The 26800-nt window shown below is 57.3% G+C and overlaps 1 protein-coding gene across 16 annotated transcripts in view; it reads right to left on the reverse strand.

Annotated features, from left to right (window-relative positions):
* Positions 1 to 801: 801 nt before the first annotated feature.
* Positions 802 to 26800, reverse strand: part of RAPGEF1 (Rap guanine nucleotide exchange factor 1) — a 140172-nt gene continuing 114173 nt past the window's right edge. For 12 of the 16 annotated variants that reach the window (XM_089913910.1, XM_089913902.1, XM_089913905.1 and 9 more), the window contains 14 exons: positions 21397 to 21485; positions 15829 to 15937; positions 14182 to 14257; positions 11320 to 11404; positions 9356 to 9448; positions 8576 to 8641; positions 8287 to 8472; positions 7399 to 7483; positions 7166 to 7260; positions 5646 to 5724; positions 5454 to 5555; positions 4149 to 4246; positions 2910 to 3038; positions 802 to 2548 (listed from right to left, as the gene is read on the reverse strand). In XM_089913910.1, the coding sequence (XP_089770036.1) occupies positions 2398 to 2548; positions 2910 to 3038; positions 4149 to 4246; positions 5454 to 5555; positions 5646 to 5724; positions 7166 to 7260; positions 7399 to 7483; positions 8287 to 8472; positions 8576 to 8641; positions 9356 to 9448; positions 11320 to 11404; positions 14182 to 14257; positions 15829 to 15937; positions 21397 to 21485 (1443 nt within the window). In that variant the 3' untranslated portion in view covers positions 802 to 2397. Of the gene's footprint in view, positions 2549 to 2909; positions 3039 to 4148; positions 4247 to 5453; positions 5556 to 5645; positions 5725 to 7165; positions 7261 to 7398; positions 7484 to 8286; positions 8473 to 8575; positions 8642 to 9355; positions 9449 to 11319; positions 11405 to 14181; positions 14258 to 15828; positions 15938 to 21396; positions 21486 to 24068; positions 24342 to 26800 lie in introns of all 16 variants that reach the window. The other 4 variants (XM_089913911.1, XM_022578381.3, XM_022578380.3 and 1 more) reach the window with 2 other exon arrangements.

A 26800-nucleotide genomic window follows, 5' to 3' on the forward strand; every position in this document is an offset into this window, starting at 1 on the left:
TCCTTTCATATAAAAGTTACAGGTTTGAAATGTCTGCAGGAAGATGCCACCATCAGCCAGGTTAGTTGGGGATATATTACAATGTAACACTGGGGAGGCGCGGGGCCGTGGGAGGGAGGCGCTGCTCAGAATCGGGCTTTAAAGTCAGCCCTGGTGCGTGCCTGCCCTTGCCCTGATCCACCCACACCTGCAGGTGAGAACTGCCTCTGCAGAGAACGAATCCTCCCGAGGGTGTCTTTGTTGTAAAGACTCATTCGTACAGCTGATCTGGCCCCTGAGACAGACAAACCACAGCCAGGCTGGCAACTCCCAGAGCCAGAATGTGTCTCCATGAGGTCAAGGTAGGGAAGCCTGTCAGCCAATAAGTTAAAACACACATTGCACCTGCTGTCCTCATGCAGGGTCACCTGGCCACGCCGGCCCCTTGTCCACCTGCGCTGCCTGCCCAGTGCCTCGGCTCAGAGCCAGGGCTCCCGGCAGGGAGGGGAGGTGTGGGTGCAGGGTCTGTTCTGAATGGAGGGACGGTGAAGCCCCCGAGCCCCGTCCAGCTCGCGGCTGGGACGCTGAGCCTGAAGCAGAAGCGCGGCGTCGACAGTTGCCCGCCTATGGAGGGAGGCCCCAGGGAACCGCAGTCCACACAGCCCATGGGCCCTGAGCACAGTGGCTGCACAAAGCAGCAGCAGAGCAGGGCCAGGCCAGGAGGAAGATGGGAAGGAGGGAAAGACTGAAATGAGAGGACTTAAAAAAGCGGGAACAAACTAAAACCCAACCCCACACACAATATTGTTCATAAACAGCGACTCTATACACACACTCTTTAAATAATAAAGTGACGCGTTCCGCCCGCTGCCGCCGCAGGATCGCTGCCTGAGGGGTCGTAACTGACATTTCACAGATTCCTCCCCTCTGTGCACAGGACAAACAGCTTCTTGATAAAAGCTGTTCAAAGACCCATGAAGGACTCAAAGTGACGTGGCTGTTTCTTTAACAGATGTTGCTTTCTACTTTTGTTCTGTTTAAACTGGGCTAAGCCCGGGCTGAGCCTGGTGTTCGCCTGCCCAAGTCCCAAACCCAGGAGCAGTGAGCTCTCAATTATGTAAAACGAACAAAACAGGAGGCGGGCGGCCTGGGGGCAGCCGTCGCATTCTGATGGCAGCCTGCCCGCAGGCCCACGTCGGGCTGGCACGGAGGCCAGGGGGCGTGGAGAGCCCCTGCAGACCTCCCCTCAGCTCGTCCACCTCAGCAGTGGGGCTGGCTCTGGAGAGCGAGGCTGGAAAGAGCACCTGCTTCTGAAGACGCTGCGCCTCGCTGCCGGCCAGCAGGTGAGCCATGGCCGTCAACCCCAGGGGGCGCCTCTGCGCCAGGCCCCTGCCTCTCAGGGACACCCTGTCCTTCCCACGGGAGAGCCGGTCAGGCTGGCAGAAGGTCTGATGAGCAAAGAGGGGCCCCTTTGGGCCCACCAGGCTCAGCGCCAGGGAGGAGGGGAGCCCGCAGGGCGGGACGGATAGGAGATGGAGTTTAAGGCACACGGCAAGCAACAGAGGAGGGGGCTGCCGGCCCTCCCCCCAACAGAAATGCCCCTCCCCTCTCTCTGGGTTAGCTCACCAAGAGCTACTGGCCCCAACTCAGATAAAGTGTGTTTCTTGGATGGTCAAGTCCTTCCTTTCCAGCTGCTGCTTCCCAGCTCCCACGGTGCCAGAGGATGGGGAGGGCCGGTGGGACGGGGCGGAGGAAGTGAAGGGGCGAAAACACGATGGCCACGGCTGCTGCTCGTGACCCAGCAAGGGCGGGCCAGGACCACGACGGGAGCACCAGCCCCAGGGCTGCTGAAAGGCCACCTGCCGTCCCTTCTGGGCCAGGTGAGACGCTTACACCATCCTCCACTTAAAAAGTAGGACATGGAAAGTGAAAGGAGTCTTTCCCGGGTCTCCTCTACTTTCTGCCCACCCAACTGAAGGTTACGGGGAGAGCAGACCCCGCCCCGAGGGTCCTTGGGCCTCTACTCATCTGTCATTTCAGGAGATTCAGAAGACTCCCACCATTCCTGGGCTGCTGCTGAAGTCCCTGTGCTGCTCCCAGGCTTGGGGGGAGGGGAAGAGAGGGAGAGCGGAAGAGACGGAGCAAAAGCAGAAACCCAAACCCCCAGTTCACAAATCAGCAGTGAGACCGCCCGCTGGCTCCCCCGGGCCGGGGGTCTGCTCCTGCGGAGGAGGGGCAGGAAGCTGCTGCGGCTCCGGACGCCTGCCCGGCACAGCAGCGGCCTGGATGGGCCTGGTGGCTCTGAGGCCAGGACACGTGCCACCGCCACGTAACAGGTCCAAAGTCCCTTCCGGCCTCGGAGCGGCGCTCTGAGCCTCTCGAGTTCTCCTCGCTTGCGGCACCTGCTCCTAGGTCTTCCTAGGTCTTCTCTTCCCGGTCTGTTTTCCTCCGTGTTATGTTCCTGGGTTTGATTTTCAGAGAGAGTTCCCATAGCGCCTCCTCCGCCAGGTGGTCACTGAAGTCGTTGAAGAAGTTTATGATGTCATCGTTTCTCCGGATGTCATAATGCCTGGTGGAGGGAGGAGGGTGGCCGGTGAGAGCCAGTGTGGGCCAAACAGCCCCAAGACCCCTTGGAGGTGCCACATGTGCCGCCTCAGCAGACTCACGGGGCAGGGGCGTCCACGTGTGACGCTGGCGCGCAGAGCGTGAGCTGCACCCCAGAGCTGTGCTCTGCTCTGTGCAACGGCTCCCGGAGCAGCACCCTGTAGCCAGGCTCCCCTCCGCAGGAGGTCCCAGGGAGACCCCACTGCCCCGGAGTCAGGAGGGCCAGGGCTCGCCAGCCTCCCCCCACGGGATCGCGCAGGACGAGCTGGCGGCCAGCTCTGGGTGCAGGCCCTGCCCGCCCGGCCCCTCAGGGCGGCAGCACTCACGCCTGCTGGAAGCACCGCATGCTGTCCAGGATATTGAACTGTTGCCACCGTTTGGAAAAATTCACCTTCCCGTCAATATAGTCTGGGTTTCCTAGGTGAACGAAGGTGAGGTCCTGCAGGATGAGCCCCCTGGGAGGACGGAGAAGCAGGTTAGACTCTGGAGGGTGGCCTGGCAGGTAATCGGTTGATGGGCGAGCCGGAGCCCGAGCAGCTGCCAAACCCGCAAGCGCGTCTGCGGGGAGGGGCGGCGCGAATTCGACTCAGGTTCTGGTCTCCGGAAAGTGGGCTCAGGCCCACCTGCTATGGAGCCTCTTCAACAGCTGCCCCAGCCCAGCAGAGCGGTACAGGTAACAGATGAGCAGGAAAGAATGACACCACCCCGAACCTGAGGGGCGGGGTGGGGGTCACATGCTGTCATCAAACAGGGTGCGCAGCCCCGCGGTGAGTGGGGGCGGTTCTTGCACAGGGATAGCCCAGCCCGAGGGGCACAGCCACACCCACCCAAGCAGCCCGGCTGGGGAGGGCTGTCGTGCTTGGCCAGGGCAGGAAGGCTAGGAATCACGGCAGGGCCGTTGGCTGCAAGATGTACACTTCGGGGCGTGGAGGCCAGGGGCATGCCGCCGCACGCTCAGCCTGGGACAGCGCTGAGTCTCCTGTCCCTCCTGGAGATTCCCACCGTCCACTAGCATATTAAGGGGTCCGGTGAGTCCCGCACAAAGAAAACTGTTTAGCTTCAATGTTTTCTGCTATTTCCCAAGCTTACGTGACATGGGATTCTTTTTGGTGAGATACCTATTTAGCCCGTGGCCCACACCTGGGGAAACGCTCCCTGAGCTGCCTCACGCCAAGTACTCTCAGGGTTCCTGGGGTGACAGGAGGGCCCTCCGGTGGCTGTGATGTGCAGCTAAGCTTGGGGACAGCTGGACTATAGCACGCTGCTGCTGGTGGGGGAAGAGAGATGCTACACGGCTGTCCACACGTGCGCCTAAACAAGCCCACTGGCAGATGAGGGAAGAGAGGAGGCGTGGGAGGACCGGGCAGTGGGGAAGACTGAACCATTTTCCCTGGGCCCCTCTTTCATCTAAGTTGTTTAACAAGGAGCATGTTTTACTTTTAAAGTTCAAACAGAAGCACAAACGTCTGGGTTGGAAGCCTTTAAGCGAGGGCTTCTCTTTGGGGGCCCACTGTATCTTCCCCAGAGCACACGAGGGGCAAACCCAGTTGGGAGGCTGTACTCACAGGTATGGGATGCACGGCGGCTCCACCTCCGAGAGGGCGGCCCGGTAGGCGCGGAAGGAGGATGAGCTGTCAATCAGCGTGCAGTACTCCGCCAGGCCCTGGCAGGAGGGACGCGCAGTCCGTGAGCACGGTGCCAACGCTGGGGCACCGAGCCCCGGCCCCTCCCCCCACCAACCCAGAGCCAGACCCCGCCCTGCCCCAGCCACAGGCAGGCCTTCCGCGGTGCTGACAAAGAACCGCGTCTCTGAGCAGCCAGCGCCCCGTGTGGTGGACCTCAGGCTGGGCTCCTGCTTGGCTATGCTCAGCGCTGCAGCCCGCCTGAGCCGCAGAAGCACACACTGGACCATGTCGCTCCCGGCCCCGAGCCTGCCTTCATGCCTCACCGCACTCAAGGCGGAGCCCACTAGGGATGGCGGGTGAGCTCGCTGCTCCTGCACGCAGCGTGGGTGGGGTTTTGCCTGTCCTGCCCCTTCGCCTGTTGCGTGCCTCGCGCCTTGATGTGTCACCTCTTCCAGGAAGCCTTCCCTGCCTCCTCAGGGCCTGTTATGTGTTCCTGGAGCAGCTGGTGTGAATGTCCCATTTCTCCACACACTACTGTCTCTTAACTGTCCCTTTATGTTGCCCCACGAGACGACCCCCAGGTAGCCCTGGCGACACTCAACCCTGTGGGCTTTGTCTCTCTTCCAGGAACAGCACCCACACAAAGATAAGGGTCCAGTTCCTTGCCAGGCCCCCCAAGACCCCTGTGATGCAGAGCCATTCTCCCCACACTGTGATGTGGCCACACTGGCCTCTGTCCTGCTCCTCTGTCCCTTCTGATGGGAATTCCCCTCCCTTCCCAGGAAGCTCCTATTCGGGTCATGGTGTGATCGATACCTCCTTAGGGGGCCTCCCTGACCCCCAGGCTGGCCCAGACGCCTCGTTCACATGCTTGCTCAGCACCCCATCCCCATCCTTCTCCCTGTAGTACCTGCCCTGAAGAGCCCCACCTAATAACGGGTCTAGCCTGTTCACAGTACATCCCAATGCCTAGTGCGGCCCGCGCCCAAAGGAGCCCCTCTAGAAGCCCGGGTCGAGGGCAGGAAGCAGAAGGTGAAGCTGGGACCCAGGCACGGTTCTGCGGTACAGGCAGCAGGATGTGGTGTGACGTGACAACCCCGGCACTCACTAACACCAAGCCCCGCAGGGCCCAGTGACTGGAGATTAGAGACAGGAAACTAGGGCAGGGCGGGGCAGAGCTCGTCCCACCGCAGCCGGGCCTCGCGTCCCACAGCTGCCCTCCCGGCTGCCCTCCCAGCCGCCCACCTCTGAGGTCTGCTTCTGCCACTCCAGCCTGCGGATAGGGGCCGAGTCCAGCGCTGAGAGGATGGCCAGGTAGGAGTTGAAGTTGTTCAGCTTCCGTAAGTGCTGCAGAGAGAGGGTGGGGGTAGGGATGGGCTGGCGGGCGGGCAGGCAGGGGCTCCTGTGGCGGGCTCTGGGGAGGGTGCCCACAGTTACCTTCATGATCTTGATGAACTTCAAGAGCAGCCGTTCCCTGTCTTGGGCCTTTTCCTGTAACATGATGATTGACCGAACCCTGCACGGACCAAGGGGAGAAAGAGACAGTTGAGCTGACCCGTCTCTCTTCAGGCCTCTGGTGGCAATGGGACGGGGGCACCTGTACCAGCCGGCCAGGAGCCCGTGCCTAGGGAGTGCCCCGGGCTCACGAGGCACCAGGTGTACCCCCGTCTCTGCTCTGAAGGAGCTCATGGCACCCCAGGGATAGGTAAGAGGCCACAGAGAGATCCAGTGGCTGGGACCTCTGACTGCGTGGATGGACACTCTCCCGGTGAGCGCTGACCGTGAGCACCACGGCGGCTGGAAACGCTCAGTGAGTGTGGACTCAGGATTAGCTCGGAGACGAGTGGGCGTGTGGGCTAAGAGGCTACCTTGCTGGCCATGAGGGAGGGCACCTCTCAGAAACTTAGCAGCAACCAAAGCCAAAGGCCAGCCTTGCACGAGGACCTCACGGTGGCCTCGACCCCCTGTGCTTTCACAGGGGCCACCGCCCATCACCCAGAGAATGTGCCCCTCTTCTGACCCATTAAAGGGCACCGGCACCGAGTCCACCTTGAGCACCGGGGCTCTGAAGGGGCTCCACCCACATCTCCTCCTAGGCAGGCCCCAGGGGGTGTGTCTGGAGCCCCCAGCGCCCAGCAAGGGGCAGGGCTGGAGGCCATGCTCAGGGCTGCACGGCTTGTCTGCCCTGGAAACCACCTCGTCCTCTGCTGGGCTGCCACGCTAAGCACGTGCTGCTGACGAGTGAAACGCTTCCTGTGGTGCAGAGAGAAGCAGGGCAGGTGGGAGAGGACCCAGTTCTCCGAAGAGCAGTCCTTAGAACACTTCAAAACGGACGTTTCCCTGGTGGTGGGGATGGATTGTGTGTGTGTCCGGGGGTCAGTATGAGACTGCCACTGGCCGCCACACCCAACCATCCTCTACTGAGGCCGAGAGGCTGTGGACACCCTTGAGTCGCGTCTTTAAGAGTCAACAGTCCTGCTGTACGTTACAACATAAATGCACTTTTGGGCTTCACTTTGCTTTAAGAATTGAAGGCTAAATAAAAGTATTAATACAGCCACTCCGTTGCTCTACTTCTCTTTCAGGCAGAGTCAGTGTGAGGACAGCCCCGAGGCCACACCTGGCAGTGGGAAGACTGGCAACGACCAGCGCAGGGTGGCAAGTTTAACACCCGCTCCTCTGCCGCCATAGATAGCAGACATTACTAATAAATCCTGGCTGAGTCCTCCTCAACCCGCCCCCCCCCCCCCGCCCCAGGTGGCCCCTTCCAACGTGCAAGACACGCCCTGTCCTGTCCCTGCCCTTGTCCTGTCTCTGGTTCACAACGAATGCCCACAGGGCCCCAGAAGGAGCTGGGAGGAATGAAAGGGCACCCCTTTGTCCTTGCCATGGGCGCTCTCTGCGAAGGACACACAGGCACCCATCCAGAAGTGCTCTGCACTGAGGCCCTTTCTTACCAGTAGGACATGTTGTTGAAGTGCTCCGTGAACTGGGTCAAGTTGGGGCTCTTCTCCTCGTTCTGCTCTTTTGCCCAAAGCAAAACCTCAGGAATCTGAAAAAGCAGGCAGACTGGATAGAACCTAGGCCCGCTGGCTCTGCTGTGACGCAGTGGCTTCTCTCACTCGGGGACAAGCAGCTGCACTCACCAGGGCCGGGCACAGCCCTCCCCCAGCCCCATGCGTGGCCATACCTCTATCTTATAAAAGAGCTCGGCATCCAGCAGTGTCAGCTGCTCAGCTATCTCATGGCTGTGAAAGTCATGCAAGGTCCCGGGCCTGGAAGACAGAGGCACGAGATGAGTGGTCAGTGGACAGGACGGTGGGGGCTGGGTGGGGGCTGCACTTCAGGCCTCAGAGCTGAGGGAACACGACTTGCTTCACCGCAGCACGGAGGCCACGCAGCGGGTTGGGGGCGGGTCAGGACCGGACTGCACTCGTCTCCCTGGGACCACGGGGCCTACCTTCCCCCCTGCCTCCGCCTGGCTGGCTCGGTGGCTCCACTCGCGGGCCCGCGAGCTCAGCTGCCTGAGAACGCACAGCCCGACCCCCCTTCAGGGCCCATTGGGAACAAAGATGGTGCCATGTGAATGGAGCTGAGACACCAACAAAGAGGTGATAAATCAACAAACCTCCATGGCCTCGGGAGAGGGCCAGTGGAACCTCTACATAGGTGGAGCCTATACACAGGTTCTCAGGAACGGTCAGGATGGCACAGGGGGTGACAAGAATTAAGTTGCCACGTTAGCGCCGGGAAGAGAATTAAGTGCTGACCACAGCCTGAAAGGCATTCCTGTCCCCTGTCCTGGTAAGCCCCTACACGCCCTGCTGCCCCACTTCCTACTAAAACGGTGATCAGTCATACAACGTAACCCTGGAGAAGAGGCCCAGCCCCAGGGGAACCACTGGGCTGTCCCTGAGGCACGTCGTCGCAGGGCCCGGGCAGAACCGGGAGGTGAGGTTGTGAGGCCGGGGGCGGGGAGGGGGGCACTGAAGGACATAGAATGGAGAGACGGCTGCCGGTATGGCTCTCGCCAGAGGCAGGGCCCGGAGAAGCCCAGGATGGACGGCGGGTGGCGCACCTGGCTGCTACGCCCCTGGCCGCCAGGGGCTGGTCGGAGTTGGCACACCTGAGCAGCTTCTTCTGGTCCACCTTGTCCAGGATGTTCTTCCGGAGCACACGGGCCAGACTGAGCTCCCCGTTGCACACCAGGCGAAAGACCAGCTCCATCAGCAGCTTCAAGATCTCTTCCGTCAACTCCACTAGGCTAAAGGGCCAAGGGCCATGCGGTGAGGGGCAGGGATGCAAGCATAAGAAGAGGGCTGGTGCCACGGGGTCTAGAACCCCCTCAAGACACCTGAGACACCCACCAGCAGAGCTGGGAAACCTCTCGTGGGAAGAGAGCCAGAGAAGGTCTTGGGATGGTTGTCTGCATCCTACAGAGTGCCGGGAGTGGTCCCATTGGTAACAAATAACTGTCATTCTCTCAGCAAATGGTCACTGGCACTGGATAAGCACCAGGGACCGTGCTGCGGCCTGGGCTATGGAGACGAAGCCTGCCCCAGGGGAGCTCCTGATCCCACGGGGGTGATGAATCACGACGAGGTCTGGGCTCCACAGACAGCCCCCAGGACGCCCCTGCACAGTATTCTCCACACGCAGTGTTTCACAGCCCCACCCCGTAATCACTAAGGCCACCCCCCAGCAGAAGGTAAACACCTTGAGGGCGGGGCCTGGGTGGCTTCCTTACCAAGGGCTCTCTAGACCTAGGAAAGGGACCTTGTGCTTTATGTTTGTTCAATGACTGGAAAGGGCAAATGCCACTCAGGGGACCGTGGAAAGATGAGGAGGGCAGCCAAGGTCTAAGCCACGTGCCAGAGGGATGGCCCCCACAAGGAAATCAGGGCCGGGCCAGGGAGGGTCTGAGGGGACAAGCCATTCTCCCCAGGGGTCGTGTTAAAGCGCGCAGGAGTGAGCCCTGTCCAGGGCCTTGGGCAGGGCTCTGTGGGCACAGAGCCCAGGAGATGCAGGTGAAATGTGACGGGAGGCCCAGATCTCTGCGGGGAAGCCTGTACCCCGGCGGGGACCCCAAGATGCCCGCGGCCTGCTGGGCCCCTCCGCCCTCCATCCCCCGGGGCGGAAGGACTCACCAGAGCTCGTCCACCACCCGTACCAGCACGAAGAACGTGTTCTTGCTGACGCGCTTCTTGAATGTGTCGGCAAAAGGAGAGAACTTCTCGTACGTGGGCGCAGGTTAAAGAAACAACCACCCTCACGGGTACGGACGGGGAAGTGCGCGGGAGGGCCGCCCTCCCCCAGCCCCCCTTCCCTGAGCGAACCCTGGGAACGAGGGCACGGGGAGGGCAGGGGACCTGTGCGGGGTGGCGGAACTGCAAAGTGAGGTTCAGCCCAGACCTCTCTGACCCCGTTCTCGACCACCAACCTCTCCTGCCTGCAGAACCTCCTCCCTGCGCTCCCAGGCCTGCCTCTCTGCTGGGATCAACCCAAGGTTCCTGTGACCGCTGAAACGCTGAAGGCTGCATCGCTGAGCTCAGGCAGAGAAAGGTGGTCAGAAAGCACTTGCCCTAAAATCCCCGGGTCCCTGGGGAAGGCGCACAGCCCCCCAGACGGGTCTCCCTCCGCTCCCGTCACGAGTTCCCATCACCCTTCCACAGCTTCAGAGGCTGCCTGCGCACCTGCCCTTCAAACACCTGGCTACTTCCTCCCTGAGGCCGTGGCTGCCCTCGTGTTCATCAAGTCTCCAGACACTTCTATGGCTCCATAGCGCCTGCTCTCAGGAAGGAGCCATGCATCAGGGACAGCGCCGAGGGCCGGCAGCACACAGGACCCACCAGCCAGCTGCGCCCAGGATCTCGATGCTGCAACACATCCGCTAACACGCCTGGAGCGCCAGGCAGGCAGATGCTGGGATGCCGAGTCAGAGAGGCCTGGGGGGCCCTCCCCCTCCAAGCTGCCATACGTGTCACTTAACCTCTCTGAACTTCAGTTTCCTTAATTACACAGTAGGAAATGATATCCTGGCGCCACATAACAAATGGTAGTGACGTGTGTATGAGATGGTAGAGCGGAGTGAGATTACCCATGCAATCGCTCAGCATCATAACCGACACCAGGCCGTTCTCAACAAGCGTGAGTCACTGTCATTCACTGAGCCAGAGGCCTGTGAGGCGCTGAAGGTGTGAGGCGGGAGGGAACGAAGTCTCTGCACCTGGGGGCCGTCCAGTTCTGAGGGACCAGGGCCCCGAGGGGGGGCCAGGGGAGAGAGAAGGACAGGAGGCAGAGGAGGCGTGGGCACACGGGAGGGAGTGGGAGAGCGTGGGAGAGCTGGGAGGGCTCAGGACTTCTGCCCCAAGGGACAACGGCTGTCCAGCAGATGGCAGTCATGGGCTGTGACGAGGGAGGACGCTGAGGGGCGGGGACCCTGGGCTGCAACAGTAGCTCCTTAGCCTTGACAGGATGGGCAGGTTTGGACCCGAGAAAGAGGCAATGAACGTGCATCCCTCCAGGCCTCGGGATCTTCCTTGGCCACTACTGTGGGGAGTCGTATCTGAAAGGGTGAGCCCGTGGGGTAGATGTGGTCGAGGGGGAGGAGGCGACTGTGCTCCACTGCTGGGTCTGCCATCTGGGGGAGTGGCCGTGACTGCCCCTGAGGTGGTTCTCTGGACTCCTGATTCCCTCAAACCCTGCACACTTTGTACCCATCACCCCTAATGCCCTGGGGCTCAGCTCCGCAAAGCCGCAGGTGCCAGTGACCTGGGTCTCCGCAGGGGCCCGCACACTCCCACCCTCTCAGTGTGTGCCAGTTCTTTCTAATTCTTTCTCAGAATCACCCAGTGATCACAACTGCCATTAGGCGGCACCCTCTGTTCCAGGCACTTCATATAACATCACTCAGCCCTTTTACAGACGAGGAATGAGGCTCAAAGAAGCCTTGCCTGAGGTCCCAAAGCTGGGCCATGGCAGAGCTGGGCTGAGCACCTCCATCACTCCTGCCCGCAGCTCCCTGCGCGGGCACGAAGGCCCCTCCCCCGGCTCCAGGAGGCCCTGTGCAGTGAGCGGTGCGGCGCCGGGGCTGAGGCGCAGGCAAGGGTATCTGTACCGCAGCTTCTTGATGAGCTCCTCAGGGGCGATGAAGGTCCTGTAGGTGGTCAAGAAGGCCTCGCAGTACAACACGAGATCTGGAGGGAAGGGCAGCTGGTCAGTGAGGCCTGCCACCGGCACAGGGCACAGACAGGCAGCACACCCGCTGCAAGCACATGCCACTTCTGATCACACAGAGAGCACATTCAAACTCATCATCGGGACTCTGAAGCTAAGGCACAGGGAACACTTCAGGTGGCAGAAGCCCAGGAACAAAAACCTTGGGAATCTCCACATAGCGAGAGACCTAAGCAAAGGCCGAAGGGGCTCAGCCTCACGCTGCTGGACACTCAGGTGTGCAGGCTCTGGTGTCAGGGGAGGGCAAGGCCCACTGGGAGGAGGCCAGCCTGGAAGTCAAGTGGGATTAGGGCTGGCAGCTCCCACCCAACGCCTCTCCTTCCCTTTGCAGCGGCTGGTTCTAGCCAGGGATTCCCAACCTTTCCACGTTCACAACAGACCCCTGTTTATTTATGGCTATGACACACCCTCCCAACCACGCAGCCTCCGACACTAAGGAAAAAAGGGGGGGCATGTTTTAAATGCAAGTCCCTCCTGGAGACAAATGACCTGGCCAGGCTTGTGAACTTCAGAGTTATTCTGTGCTGGAGCTGAGGTTCGAGTCCTGATTCGGCTCCAAAGTCTGTGGCCCTCACCGTGAAGCTGGGCACATGCACACACATTACTTAAGTGTTCTTTTCTGGACACAGACCACCTTCCCCTGTCTTCTCTCATTCCTCCCACGACTCATCGGGTGGAGGAACCTCAAGGACCCCACTTCTCCGGCTGGGCAGCCCCGCCCTGCAGAGCCCGGCTCCTGTCCCCCGCCCCTGCTGCTCACACCCTGGACAACGAGAGGAGAAGAAACACCTGCACGTGCACCTGGGGTGTGCTTGGGTGATCTGGCTGGCGGTGCGGTGCCGTGAGGGAAGCTTACGGACTGGAGGTGCAGGCTCCTTCCTGGACCCCAAGCCCACCTAGCTCACTGTCAAATCTGGGCTTCTGTTCAAAGAGGGGCAAGGAAGCAGAGATGGGTCCAGGGGAGGGCAAGGCCCACTGGAAGAAGGGGTCCAAGGCTGCACCCCCTGAGCCATGGGGTCTCCCAGCCACTGGTGTGGTCTCTGGTCTGCAGGAAGCCGCCTGCCCAAGGAGCTTGCTGTGTGGCCCAGGGCCTCTGCCTCAACCGCCCATCCCAGGGACAAATGACTGCAGCCTCAACATCTTTCCACTGATAAAACCGAGCGGAAGCCCCAGCGGGCAGCAGAGCCTCCTCTCCCAGGCATTGGTCGGCACCGACTGGAAGGTCCTCGGGTTGCCCTGCCTGCAGGGCTCCCTCTGGCCGGGGCCGCAGCCGGCTGCACCTAGCAGGTCAGCAGTTCACTGCTCAGGGCTGAGGACTGGGGCCAGCTCCCACTTCAGCCTTTCACTACCGGACAAAAATGAGAGCTGTTTCTCATGCCAGGCTGAGGATGGAGCTCTGACCTGTCCGGCACGGAGGAGGGTTTACTGAAGAAGGCAGAGCACGGGCTGTTCCTAGGGATGTAAACAGATACTCCCCGAGCACTTCCTATGTGCCAACTCGCTCAGTCTTCACACCCACTGGGCACTTTGAACCTCTTCACAAAGTTGAGTCAGCTGAGGCCGAGAAGGGACGTGCCCAGCAGCGGCCCAGCCTGAGAACGCACGGCCAGGATTCAAACTCAGTGTCCAGGACCGCACTCTGCCTGGGTCAGAAGAAACCCGGAGAGCAAAAGCGTGGCTGTGGTGAGTTTGTGGGAGCCATTTCTTCTTTTTCTCTAATTTTCAAATTTTCAGCAATGCAAACAATTATTTTTGTACTACTTTCATAATTTAAAAATTCCCAGAATCATCTGTGTAACATACTTTGGGAAATCTGCTGTAAAAACATAGGGACCAGGTTGTTTACAGAAATGAAATTAGTGGGTTAGGGTTTCATGACTGGGATGTTTTAATTCCTACACACCTTACTTTACCATTGCTGTTCCACCATCTTTTTAATAATTTAAAAAATGTAAAAAGGAAGTGTGTGGGGGGAGAGGCCGGGCCCAGCTGTGGGGCGTGTGCACTGCAGGCCCCTCCCGCCTGACCAAGGTCACGGCACCGGCCTTACAGACCCTCCTTTTCCTCCTCCTTCCAGAACACAACTTGCAAGGACAGCTCCTTTGCTAGGAGAGTCCACCCAACAGAAAACAGGCCCTGCTTTTCCAGCCCTCTCGAAGGATCAGGACGTGAAGGGGTGCCTCTGCGCTGAGAGTGGGGAACCCCGTCCTGTGCAGGTAACGCTGCTGGAAGACTGGATGCTCCTGACAGGACCTTTGCCCCAGGAAGCTCCCAGAGGAGGAATAAAGGAAACCCAATCCAGCGGTCTGGAATAATATAATGGGCAAAATATCAGGAAAAGCGTAAAAAGCTACCCGCACATCAACGTAATCTTAGCACTATCGTTGAACATGTCGCTACTCAAGGTACCGTCTGTGGAGCACCTACCAGGTGCCGGGCTCTGCACCTGAAACTTGCCCCTTGATGATCCTGGGGTCCTCACTACCCTGCACCACCAGAGGACATGCTCTGAGGGGGTTGGGGAGCGGAGGGTCTGGCTCTGAATGCAGGTCACCTGTCCCCCACGTCGGCACTCCCTACGGTGACCCAGCAGCACCAGGACTGCTGTTCTGACCCGCTCAGGGCTGGAGGAGAGGAGAGGGCAGGGCAGTGGAGCCGAGCAACGTCTCGGTTCAGCGGGACCAGCCCCCTCCGGGGAGCTCGGGCACAGAGGCCGCCGCGGCCGGCGCTGCCATACCTTTCCTGTCCGTCTCAGTAGCGTGGACCAGTAGGATGTCACCAGATCCTCCCCGGACGTCTGGTCCGTCGTCGCCCTGCAAAACCACAGCAAAGGAGGGCGTGGAGCAGAACGCAGCCGTAAGAAAGTCCGCTTAGGGAGTCACAAGCAGGGACGAGATGACAAAGACACGGTGTTGCAGAGACGCCAGGTCCTCTCTGCCCTGCCCTGCCCTCCCTCACTCCGGGAGCAGCGTGGCCGGGCTGCAGAGGCCAGGTGCGCCCATCCAGCCCGCCCACCGCGTGGCACAGCGCTCTGAGGTCACCACTGGCTCAGGGGGGCATGGCTCCAGTCAGTCTTTCCCTGTTCACCAACCCGCGGCTCAGGGCGGAAGAGGGGACGGAGGGAGCCGACGGGGAGGCAGGCAGGACTGGCACCAGCCCTTCCCAGGATGATGGTGGAGGCGGCAGACCACTTCCAGGTATGCGCATGTTCGCAAAACTGCAGCAAGCTGCCCTAAATCTAAACCTGCTTCCTCAGGTGGAGGGAATCACTTGTCACATCACATGTTCTTCCAGGGAGCCCTCCTTAGAGGAGTGAAAAGTGTCACAAAGATGCTCAATTATATCCGATGTTGCTTACACTGACCGTGGCCTGCCAGTTAAGGGAAAAGTCTTATTTTCACATGAGCAAACTGAGGCCTTAACCCATAAGCCTGGCCTGCAGCCACCGGCCCCATACGCTGTAATTCCGAAGGAGACCACGCCCCGCGAGAGCTTCCTCGTGTCTCTAGCTCTTGGAGATGGATCTGCCTCTCCAAAGCTTCAAGGTTTTTACGCTGGAAGTGTCTTGGATTTCCAGCTAAGACAGGGCAGCTCCGCCCAGGACCTGATTTCTCAGAAGAAATTTCTGGCAAGAGTCACGAAACATCATTCTCTCTGCAGAGGAGCCAGCCCTGCCTTCCCGGTTCCTCTCTGCTGCAGCCTAGCCACGTGTGTGTGTAGAGCACGGCCGCCTCCTCGGCTGGGGTCAAGGCTACCGCTGGGAGCCATTCCTCCGTGTCCCCAGAACCGCTCGGCAGCAGGGGGCGGGAGGCCCTCTCAGGTCAGCTCCTCTTACTGTGCCGGGTTCGGGCACCACGTTTACCCATGAGGCTCTCCTGACAAGACATGGGATGGAGGCAGCCTCGGTGGCCAGGCCTGGAATTTCTTAATTAGCTGTGCTTCCCACGCTGACACTACACTGGGGTCATTCTGTCATTAACAACATAAAAATACCTTGCACTAGCGAGGGCTTACCACACACGGGCTCCGTGCTGAGCACCCTCGTGGATTTCGTTCTCACAACACCCTCCAGAGTCCTGTCATCTGGGGCTTAGAGAGGACATGTCACTTGCCCAAGATCACTCTCCAGAGGTGTCAGAGAAGGGGACGGCACACTTCCTCCTGGAAGTCACCCATGTGCCCAGGGTCTTAGAGCACCCACGGTGGCCCAGGCATGGGGCCAGGACGAACGGGATGCCAGAGCCCGCCGCCCAGGAGGGCCACCTGGGGGGGTCAGCACTCGGCTTGGGCCTTTCTGTTTGGGACACCTCCAGGTTCCCTGCTCAAAGCCCCCCACCCTCTTTCTGGGCCAGACCCTGCACACGAAGGCCTGTGAGGAGCCCACCTCTTGCTTGAGCGTCAGCCTTGCCATAATTTCATTGTGGTCAATGAGGGACAGCTCGTCTACTTCCTCCTCCGACTGAGCCTCTGGAGCATCTGGTGACTTTGGGGCCCTGGAGAGAGAAATGGTTTGTGTTGTGTCAACAGACCCTGAGCTCCACGGCTCCCGGGGGCCAAGGTAGCGTGGTCCCGTGCGCGGGGTCTTGTGGTACAGCCGCTCCCCTGAATGAGTCCTCCCCGGACTGCGGCTCCAGCAAGAAGCCCAGACCCGCTTCCCACCCCTCCACAGGGGGCCCGGGAGGTAGTCAAGAGGCCGGGATGCAGACAGGGTTTCTAGCTCTGCTCCTGATAAGCTGTGTGACCTGGGGACAGTCCCTGCTCTCTCCGGACACTCCCTCAGTAAGTGGAAGGGATTAAGCATGCAGAGCAAGAAGGTTCCACTGAGCAATTTGAAAAAGTAATGGTCTCAGTCACCTGTGTCAAGGCCCACAGACCGCCCGGACTGTCAGTACTCAAGGAGAGAATGGCAAAGGGCCAGTGGGACGGGGGAACAAGCCAGCATGATCTCAGTGCCATCCCCAGGTCTCTCCCCAGGGCCACCTCTCTAGTGGACTGAAGAGGAGCATGAAGCAGGCCCTTGTCCGTGGGTGCCGGCGGGCAGGTGGGCAGCAGCATGGGCAGGGGTCCAGCCTGAGCCAAGGGCAGGGAGGGCTTGAAGATGGGACAGGCAAGCTGAGACTGAAGCGCTGAGTAGGAGTTTGGGTGAAGGGGGAGGAGAGAACCTCCAACAGACGAAGCACATAGGGAGCCTGCAGCGGGGGACACGAGGCAGATGGATGTGGGGTCTACGGGCACTGCGCTTTCCCTGGCATTTTCTCCCATATTCCCATCATTCTCGTGATCGATCCCGTGAGCCACTGACTGGCCTTGTGGTCGCAGGCTTCATTTTTAACCCTAAGTATCTGAGACATTAAAACCTGGGCCTTTTGGTAATTCCCTGGCAGTCCAGTGATTAGACTCCATGCTTTCACTGCTGAGGGCCTGGGTTCAATCCCTGGTTGGTGAACTAAGATCCCACAAGCCACACGGTACGGGCGAAAAAACCCAAGTCAAAACAAAACAAACAAACAAAGCCCCTGGGCCTTCAGTAAGGCAACACGGATGGGCCAGAGCAAAACCACGCGCAGTCCTGGGACGAAGCCTCAGCTGCACGTCAGCGTCCAGTTGTGGCCTGGCCTTCACGGAAAGAGGACAACATCCCAGCGACCGCTTCTAGCCAGTCAGCGTGCTCATCCTTCTGCTTCTTGTGCAGGGGCCACCTGAACTCTGAAAAATGGCACCCCTGGGTCCAATGGAGCTGGAGCCCATGAGCTGCTGTTGTCTGGCACAGACGCCTCTGCCACTACGTGTTAGACCAGAAAACCCATCACCCCTTAACACTTGGGGAGACCTGAGCCTGGGCCACTGAACCAGACTCCGTGTGGACAGTACTGAGGGGCGGCCAGAGTAGGCTGGGCAGGCAGCCCTTGTCAACAGGCCCCTAGAGAATGCTTTCTATTTTTTTTCCTGTCTCTTGCTATTTTTACCACATCTTTAACCATTTATGTTTAGGCCTGACAATAGCAAGTGGGTATTGCTTAGCTCTGTCCCCAGGACTCCAGAAGTAGCCGAACCTTAGCCGAAAGAGGGAGGAAAAGCTTGAATTTGTGGAGCATTTCACAAAGAAGGGGAAGTCAACATGAAGTTGCAGGTGGCAGGGCTGATTCACAGGTCCTGCACATTATCCTTTCTACGTGTGGACTGGAGAAATTTACTACATATTTCTAAAGCCAGGCCGGTTTGACTCATGCTAATGTTGAAAATGTTACCAAAGATGAAAGAAACATATGAATAAATGCAGAGATGACTCCTGATTGACCCTGGTTCCAAAAAATAAGCCTTATAAGACATAGGGAGAACTAGGGAAATGGAAGATCATTTGCATATCAGATAATGTAAAGAATTTATTACTCTTCTTAGGTGTGATAATCATATCGTAATCAGGTAGGCGTCTAAAATTTTTTAGGAGGCATGCTGAAATATTTAGGGGCTGAGTGTCATGTCTGTGACTTACTTTCAAATACACACTACATACAATTTACACACTATCTCTAGAAACTCACAATAAAAAGTTTGGTGGGGGGGGAATCTTTTACACTCCTTTATTACATTTGAACTTGGAAGAGGCAGAAGGAAGGCTGGCCTAGGATGTGAGAAGGAAAACACTGTTGTGGGTAACGTGTGAGGTGAAGAGTATGCGTGGAGATGCTCAAGAAGCAGAGGCAGCCTGGTGCCAGCAGGAGGGCTTCTGAGGGCTGCAGTTATCAGTGATTTTTCTTATTTTCTTATACATTTCTATACTTTCCATGTTCTCTACCCTGAGCATGCATAATTTTGAGAATCAGAATAAAGGGAAGAGTGTACACACATATCTCGGAGATACTGTGGACTCGGTTCCCAGCCACTGCAATAAAGCAAATAACACAATAAAGTGATTCACATGAATTTTTTTCTTTTCCCAGTGCATATAAAAGGCATACTTATACTATACTGTAATCTGTTAAGTGTGCAATAGCATTATGTCTAAAAAAACAGTAGGGACATCCCTCGTGGCGCAGTGGATAAGAATCCATCTGCCAATGCAGGGGACACGGGTTCGAGCCCTGGTCTGGGAAGATCCCACATGCAACTAAGCCCGTGCGCCACAACTACTGAGCCTGCGCTCTAGAGCCCACGAGACACAACTTCTGAGCCTGAGCTCTAGAGCCCGCAAGCCACACCTACTGAAACCCGCGTGCCTAGAGCCCGTGCTCTGCAACAAGAGAAGCCACCGCAATGAGAAGCCCGCGCACCGCAACCAAGAGTAGCAACCCGCTCGCCGCAACTAGAGAAAGCCCGCACGCAGCAATGGAGACCCAACGCAGCCCAAAAAAATAAAAATTAAATTAAATCTTAAAAATCGATCAATCAATAAAAATTTAAAAAGTGTTCATACACCTTAATTAAAAAATACTTTATTGCTAAAAAAAATGCTAACCCCCGTCTGAGCCACTGGTGAGCTGTAATCTTTCTGGGGCTGGAGGGCCTGCCTCGATGCTGGCGGCTGCTGACTGATCAGGCTGGGGCTGCAGCGATTTCTTAAGACAAGACCGCAGTGGAGTCTGCCGCACCAACTGGCTCTCCTCTCACAAACACTCTTCTCTGGAGCAGGCGATGCTGTTTGCTAGCATTTTACTCACAGTGGAAATTCTTCCAAAATTGGAGCCAGTCCTCTCAAACCCTGCCGCTAATATTCTAAATCCGTTGTTGTCATTTCAATAATCTTCACTGCCTCTTCACCGGGAGTAGATTCCATCTCAAGACATCACTTCCTTTGCTCATCGGTAAGAAGCAACTCCTCCTCTGTTACAGTTTTATCATGAGCTTGCAGCAATTCAGTCACATCTTCGGGCTCCACTTCTCATTCTAGTTCTCTTGCTATTTCTACCACATCTGCAGTGACTTTTCCCACTAAAGTCTTGAACCCCTCAAAGTCATCCAGGAAGGTTGGAATCAACTTCTTCCAAACTCTCGTTAACGTTGATATTTTGATCTCTTCCCGTGAATCATGAATGTTCTTAATGGCATATAGAATGGTGAGTCCTTTCCGGAAGGGATTCAATTTACTTTGCCAGATCCATGAGAGGAATCACCAATTATGGTAGTGATAGCCTTACAAAATGTATTTTTTAAGTAATAAGACTTGAGAGTTGAAATTCCTCCTTGATCCAGGGGCTGCAGAACGGATGCTGTGTTATCAGGCAAGGAAACAACACTGATCTCATTGTATATCATCTCCATCAGAGCTCTTGGGTGACCAGGTTCATTAACCATGAGCAGTACTATTTTTAAAGGAATCTTTTTTTCTGAGCAGTAGGTCTCAACAGTGGGCTTGAAATATTCAGTAAGCCATGTTGTAAACAGATGTGCTGTCATCCAGGCTTTGTTGTTCCATTTATAGAGCACAGGCAGAGTAGATATAGCATTATTCTTATGGGCCCTGGGATTCTGGGAATGGTAAATGAGCACTGACTTCAACTTACAGTCGCCAGCTGCATTAGCCCCTAACGAGAGAGTCAGCCTGTCCTTTGAAGCCAGGCATTGACTTCTCCTCTCTGGCTATGAAAGTCCCGGATGGTGTCTTTTGCCTGTAGAGTCTGTTTTGTCTACATTGCATATCTGTTGTGTAGTGGTGTGTGGCACCTTCATGAACGATCTCAGCTAGATCTTCCGGATAACTTGCTGCAGCTTCTCCATCAGCACTTGCTGCTTCACCTGGCACTTCGACGTTACGAGACGGCTTCTCTCCTTAAACCTCTTCAGCCAACGTCTGTCAGCTTCAGACTTTTCTTCTGCAGCTTCCTCACCTCTCTCAGCCTTCAAAGAATTGAAGAGCGTTACGACCTTGCCCTGGATGAGGCTTTGGCTTAAGGGAACGTTGGGCTGCTCTGATCTTCTATCCAGGCCACTCGAACTTTCTCCATACCAGCAATAAGGCTGTTTTGCTTTCTTATCATTTGTGTGATCACTGGAGCAGCACTTTTAATTTTCAAGAACTTTTCCTTTGCCTTCACACCTTGGCTAACCAACTTGTTTGGCTGGTACAAGAGGCCTAGCTTTAGGCCTCTCCTGGCTTTCAACATGCCCTCCTCAGTAAGCTTCATTTCTAGCTTTTGATTTAAAGTGAGAGGGACTTTCCCTGGTGGTGCAGTGGTTGAGAACCCGCCTGCCAATGCAGGGGACACAGGTTCGAGCCCTGGTCCGGGAAGATCCCACATGCTGCTGAGCAACTAAGCCCGTGCACCACAACTACTGAGCCTGCGCTCTAGAGCCCACGTGCTGCAACTACTGAAGCCTGCGTGCCTAGAGCCCACGCTCCACAACGAAATGCCACCGCAATGAGAAGCCTGCACACCGCAACGAAGAGTAGTCTCCGCTCGCCACAACTAGAGAAAGCCCGCGCGCAGCGACGAAGACCCAACACAGACAAAAAACAAATGTGAGAGATGTGTGACTCTTCCTTTCGCTTGAACACTTAGGGGCCATTGTGTGGTTATTAACTAGCCTAACTTCAATACTCAGGGAACAGGGAGGCCTGAGAGGGAGGGAGATGGGGGAACAGCCATTTGGTAGAGCAGTCAGAACACACACAATGTTTATCAATTGTTTGCCATCTTATACGGGCATGGTTTGTGGTGCCCCCAAACAATTACAATCATAACCTCAAAGATCACCGATCGTCATAACAAATATAATAATAATGAAAAAATTTGAAATCCTGGGAGAATTACCAGATACATGAAGTGAACAAACGCTGTTGGAAAGGTGACGCTTACGGACTTGCTTGATGCAGGGTTGCTACAAACCTTCACTTTGTAAAAAACACATCTGGCTCAGCACAAGTGTAAACATAAAGCCCCAGCAGGCCTGGCGTGCTTGCCGCAGGAGACGTGATGCTTTCAGGGCACCCGGCTCCACGTGGGTAACTTCCTACCTGTCCCCGCCGTCCCTGCTTTCCTTCCCAGGTGCACTGCCGGCCGACGAGGCATCTCTGGGATGTCCGTCCTTCGAAGTTGGTGATTCCTGAAAAGAGAAGGCAGTGCTGGGTGTGTGACAGGTGCCCCCCGCTGGGCTGCTCTGCTTCCCAGCATTCCTGCCTGCAAGTGGCTTTTGAGTGCAAGTTCCTAAGGAACTTGAGATGTAAACACGTCAACCGTGACCGCGGTCCATTACAAAGGAAGCACCGGCCCTCTTCAGACTAGCATCTTTCCTCTGGGGGGAGTGAAAAGCACCACTACTTATAACCTTTGTCAGCTGCCGACCTAGAGGAAGCCATCCCGACCACCTGCTGGAAGAAAGGACCGTCACAGGAGCTACCACTCAGCTAAGCTCCGCGAGGCGCTGCGCGTGCCTTTCCTCACCTGGCCCTGACCAACACCCTACCTGCTGGCCGACATCACCATACCCGGTCACACAAAGAAAAAGAGGCTGTGGGAAGTGAAGGGCCCGGCCCCAGACCCCCTGAGCTGGAAGACTGTGGCCCTGCCCGCTATGCCCTGCAGGTGTGCAGCAGGCCTCCGCCAGCTTCCCAGTCACAGCTCTCCCTCAGCACCACAGCTATGCTTCCCAAGGGCCTAGCTGCTTTAGTGCACAAAGGCAACCCCTCCGTCCTCCAGCAGCCTTGCTTCTTCCTAGGAACCTGGGCCCACCCACTCAATGACGACACGGCCCCCCGGCATCCCTGGTCTGCCACCGAGGCCACAACAGAGCACGGGGTGGGGTGGGGGGAGTATGAAGAAGCGGCGCGCCCTCACAGAGGACTCCGCGGCAGCGCACGGGGTCCCAGGTGGAGGGAGAGCGCGGGAAGGCCAGCCTGGAATGGATTCCGTGTGCAGAGGCTGAATCGGATGATGGTGGGGGAGGTCACCAGAGGGGACAGGTGAGGTGGGAACACCAGGCGACAAACAGCTTACCTCCCAAGGAGGGCGCTGAACCCACTGGAGTGAAAATTCCACAGTGTTCTACAACATGCTAATACCTGAAGTGGGGCTTGCCTCACGTGGATATCTAGGTGCTCTGGGGGCCCCCTTAGGGGGCCATCCTAACGAGAGTGAGCATGCTTTTAATGGACTGGGCCCCTTGAGCTGGCCCCTGAGAAGGACGGAGTCCTCACGGCGCCCCCTCCAGGGACGGTGGGAGGGTTCGTTTCGAACGTTTTGCAGTTGCTCAGGTGTTGCCGCAGCAAACCCTGGAAAGCTGACTGCTTCACAGAACCACTGTACCTTGACCGTCTGGCGCTGGGAGGGCAGTAAAACAAGGGCAACCACGACAGGAGGGAGGCCTGGCGGACTGACCAGGTTCCTTGAAGCAGGGACTGTAGGCCTGGAGCTTGCTGGGTGGGAGGGGGATGTCGGCTTGGAAGGCTCAGTGTGGGAGAGAGTCCCTGCCTCTGGGGAAGGAACAGAAGACGGGCCCCAACACCAGAAGATGGGGTAGAAAGAAATCCCTGAGAGCAACTGGACACGTGGCCAGGGCCAAGGCCAGGCTGCTCCCGTGATCCCCAGATGGCCCACCGGCCAGGCTGGAGGAGCAGCACACCGCGGAAGCGAAAGCAAAGGAGGCTCCACTGGAAGCCCTGTCCTCTCCCCGCGGAGCCGAGCCGACCCCTGGCTCGGGCAGTGGCTGAGGTCTCACGCAGGATGGCTGCTGGTGACCGGGAGGCTCAGCCAGACAGAAGCAGGGCCTGACCCCTGCCAGGCTAGGCCGCGGGCACAAGGCAGCCCGCGGTTACTTACTCCTCGCTGCTCTGGCCAGAGGCATACAGACTGACGGATTCACCCTCACTGGCGCGTTCGCTCTGGGGGAGACAGGACGAGAGGGAACGCACATGTGACGGCCCCCCGCCACGGGGCTGGCCCTGACCGGAGGAGAGGATGGCGGCGGCGGCGTGCCCTCCGTTCTCCGGGGATGCCTTCCCAGGGTCAGGGAACAAAGCTGCTTCTGCCACCTCCTGTCCCCTGTCAGAGGGGACCCACGTTTCCTGCTGGAGCTTCCCCAAAGGCGTCAAGGGCCACTCAGGCTGTCCTGGTGGAGGTGTACACCTCCCCACTCTGCCGTGCTGGGGCCAAACATGGAGAGGGAGGCAACACATCAAGACAGCTCCACGCTGCAGCTGGCTGCACGTGCCTGCACTTGCTCTGCCCCTCTGCCTGTCATGTCCTCGCCCACGCGCACGGCAGCACTTCCCGGTGCCCGGATGAAGCGCTGCGGCCCATCTCGCAGCACAGCAAAGAGGCCCTCCACCCTCAGCACCTCGGCAACTAAACACGCAACTGCCTTCTGAGCTGTCGGAGATCTCTGCACCTTTCTCTAGAAACAACCAATCACACAGAAAACCAGTAGTATTTGCTATCTTATGCTTATGACAATCTGTTGTCTCTAAATGGTCACTAACCCATTTGTGGAAAATGAGATCCCTAGTTTGATGGGAACTTTGCAGAGAAGGAAACAGATGGGCTACGATTTCACCTGGTGACCTGTGCACCCCTCAGTCCAGCCACGCCGCGACTGGGCCCACACCAGCAACAGACTTGACCGCTTGTGAGGGCGGAGGCTTTCTCAGAAGGCGCAGCCCCACGGGGAGGCGTGTGTGTGTTGAGTTCTCACCGAAGGCGTCTGGGGCGAGTCAGTGAAAGAGGTTTCGGAAGGAAGGCAGACAGTGTTCCCATGAAAGCTGCTCTCCTGAGAAGATGAAAGAGGCCCGTCCAAGGCGCTGGGAGGCGGACTGGCTACGGTTGGCACCGCTAAATCAGAGCTCTGAGACTGGTGGACAGGTGGGAAATGTGGAGAGGAAGAGGAGGTAGACGGGAGGAAAGGCTGGATGGAAGCTTGGCTGTGAGGCACGAAATCCTGGGAGTACGACCTAAACACAGATTTATACTACAGAGTCAGAGTGGAACACAGACACGAACACGAGAGGATGGGAAGAAGAAAACAGACAAAAGAAAAAGTAATTAGATTAACTCAGCTGAGCCGTGACAGGCCGTTCACAGTCATTCTAACCAGGACCACCACTCAGGCCAAACCACCCCCGTGCTCCTCTGGCCTGAGGTCCCCCCACCCTGGCACGGGTCCCTTGAGAAGGGCCTGAAGACTGACCAGTGCTGTCCTCAGTGTCTAAGGGGCAGTGTCTACCCTGTCCTCAGGGGCAGGATGCGGGTACCCCCAAAGGAGAGCAAGCCACCCCCCACCGTATGGGGGTCCCGTCCTCTTTGTCAGAAAATGAAACCCTCGCAACCCCATCTATGCCTCTTGTCCTTCCAGGAACCTGGTGGCTAAATTCAGTGCGTGCAGTCAGACACCTGGTCATGTTTACTTATTTTGAGTTTTTTGGTTGAATCTCTCTGGTTTTATTCCTTGGAAGTCAAACACTGCAGCCTTTTAAATGTTGTCATCACTTCAAATCCTTTTGGAAGGGAAGGGCATAAGCCTTAAAAAATGGTTGAAAGAACTGTGCTACCAAAATGCTAAAAATTTCTGAATTCACTTCCCTTTCTGCCTAAACTTTTTTCTTTCTTTTTTAACAAATGAAGTGCAATGCCTCTGACGCTACCTTAGAACCGCCAGGCTACATTCTTCGAGATTCTCATCGTGAGAGAAAAGCCCGAGGTCAGGCTGGGGCACGACAGCAGATGCCCACAGCTCCTTAGGGCCCGTGAGCGCACTCGGGCCTGGGCTCTGCTGCGGCAGGACAGATGGACGAGCTTTGGGACAAGAATCCCATAGTGTCATCACGTCCTGCAAAGGGTCTGCCGACACCTGCCAAACGTGGAGCAGACTGAGGTAGGGCCTGAATCTGAAGTCCCTGCCAGGCTCACCTCCCACCACAGGTGCTGGAACCTGACAACAGCCCACCCAGCACAAACATGCACACTGCTCACTCAAATGTCCTTTGCATTTTGGTACAAAATTCAGGAGTTCTGAAACCCACGGCCAAGAAGGAGGAAGAAGAAATGAAGTTTTAAACTAGTCAGAGATCAAAGCCACTCTACCCTTAAGCGTTTTTGCGAAGCTACGTGCTTACAGGTTAACTGGACCGAGAGCTGCTGCCACTCAAGGGACAGGCACAGCCTCCCTCTGTCCCCCTGCTGCCCGCCCTGCCCTCCTAGGCTGTGCGGATCAGTCTAGAGCTCCTCCCCCCTCCTTGGTGAGGCCAAGGCCCTCTCACCCCATGAGCCCCACTGGCTGCTGGTTTATGTCAGACCCAGGATACTGCCTGGGAACCGACGCATCTTTACACATTTCATTCCCCATCTAACTTACAAACTCAAGGCTGACCCTTGGACACAGGCAGGTGAATTAGTGGAAGTACTGTACCAACACCAAAGGCTTGGATTCCTTCCAGTTCCGATTCATCCACATCCCTTCTTTTGAGAGAAGCTGGGGGTGGTGGACCCCTGGCTCGGCTGCTCTCCCCACTGAGGGCTGTGGGGCCTGAGCATCCACAGTGCCCTCCCCCGGCAGGTGCCATGTTTCACCTGGCCTCTCAGGGCAGCCATCCGGGCCTGGCCTTGCTGGGGATGGCAGAGGGGTGACGGGTTTGGCTTTGGGGACTCTCCGTTTCACCTCTGGAGGATGCTCCCCTCACAGTGAGGCTCTCTCACTGGCTGGAAAGGTGCGCAGAGAAGACCTTGAGTGAAATGCACCAGCCAAGGGATGGAGGGATGGGACAGCCCGGTCCTGGGAGGCCAGCCTGTTTCAGGCAGTGGCTGAGGTCTCACGCAGGAGTCCGGTCCCCGGGCCTGTGGGATGCTCACTCCCAGCACGCAGGTGCTGCTATGAGATATGCTAACAGATACCTCTCCCTTGGCCGTGACTCCATCTAGTTTACGATTCATGGTCAATGCTGCTATGGTCGGGATGTCTGCGTCCCCCGAAATTCTTATGTTGAAATCCTAACCCCCAGGGATGATGGGATCTGTGCCACGGAAAAGAGGCTCCAGGGGGATGCCTCACCCTTCTGCCACGTGAGGACAACGAAAAATCTGTGACCAGGAAGAGGGCCCTCACCTAACCATGCTGCACCCTGATCTTGGACTTCCAGCCTCCAGAACTGTGAGAAATAAACTTATTATAAGCCATCCAGTCTCTGGTATTTTGCTACAGCAGCCTGAACGAAGTAAGGCAAATGCCAACTCTGGAGTCCTGACACGTCCTCACTGATGCCCCCTCTTGTCCATGCCCCATGTAAATGTGTTGAGCACTTAAGTGAGCCCTGCAGTAACCAAGCACCCACTTACACGCACACGCAGGGCGGTGCCTTTTCTGGGAGGCGGAAGAATTGCCTAGAGGGCACATTCTCAAGTCACACAGACCTGGGCTTGGGTCCTGGGCTCTCT

This window comes from Delphinapterus leucas, chromosome 6 (genome assembly GCF_059928025.1).
Source record: "Delphinapterus leucas isolate spDelLeu-1000000601 "Yukka" chromosome 6, BTC_Dleu_Yukka2, whole genome shotgun sequence".
Taxonomy (NCBI): domain Eukaryota; kingdom Metazoa; phylum Chordata; class Mammalia; order Artiodactyla; family Monodontidae; genus Delphinapterus; species Delphinapterus leucas.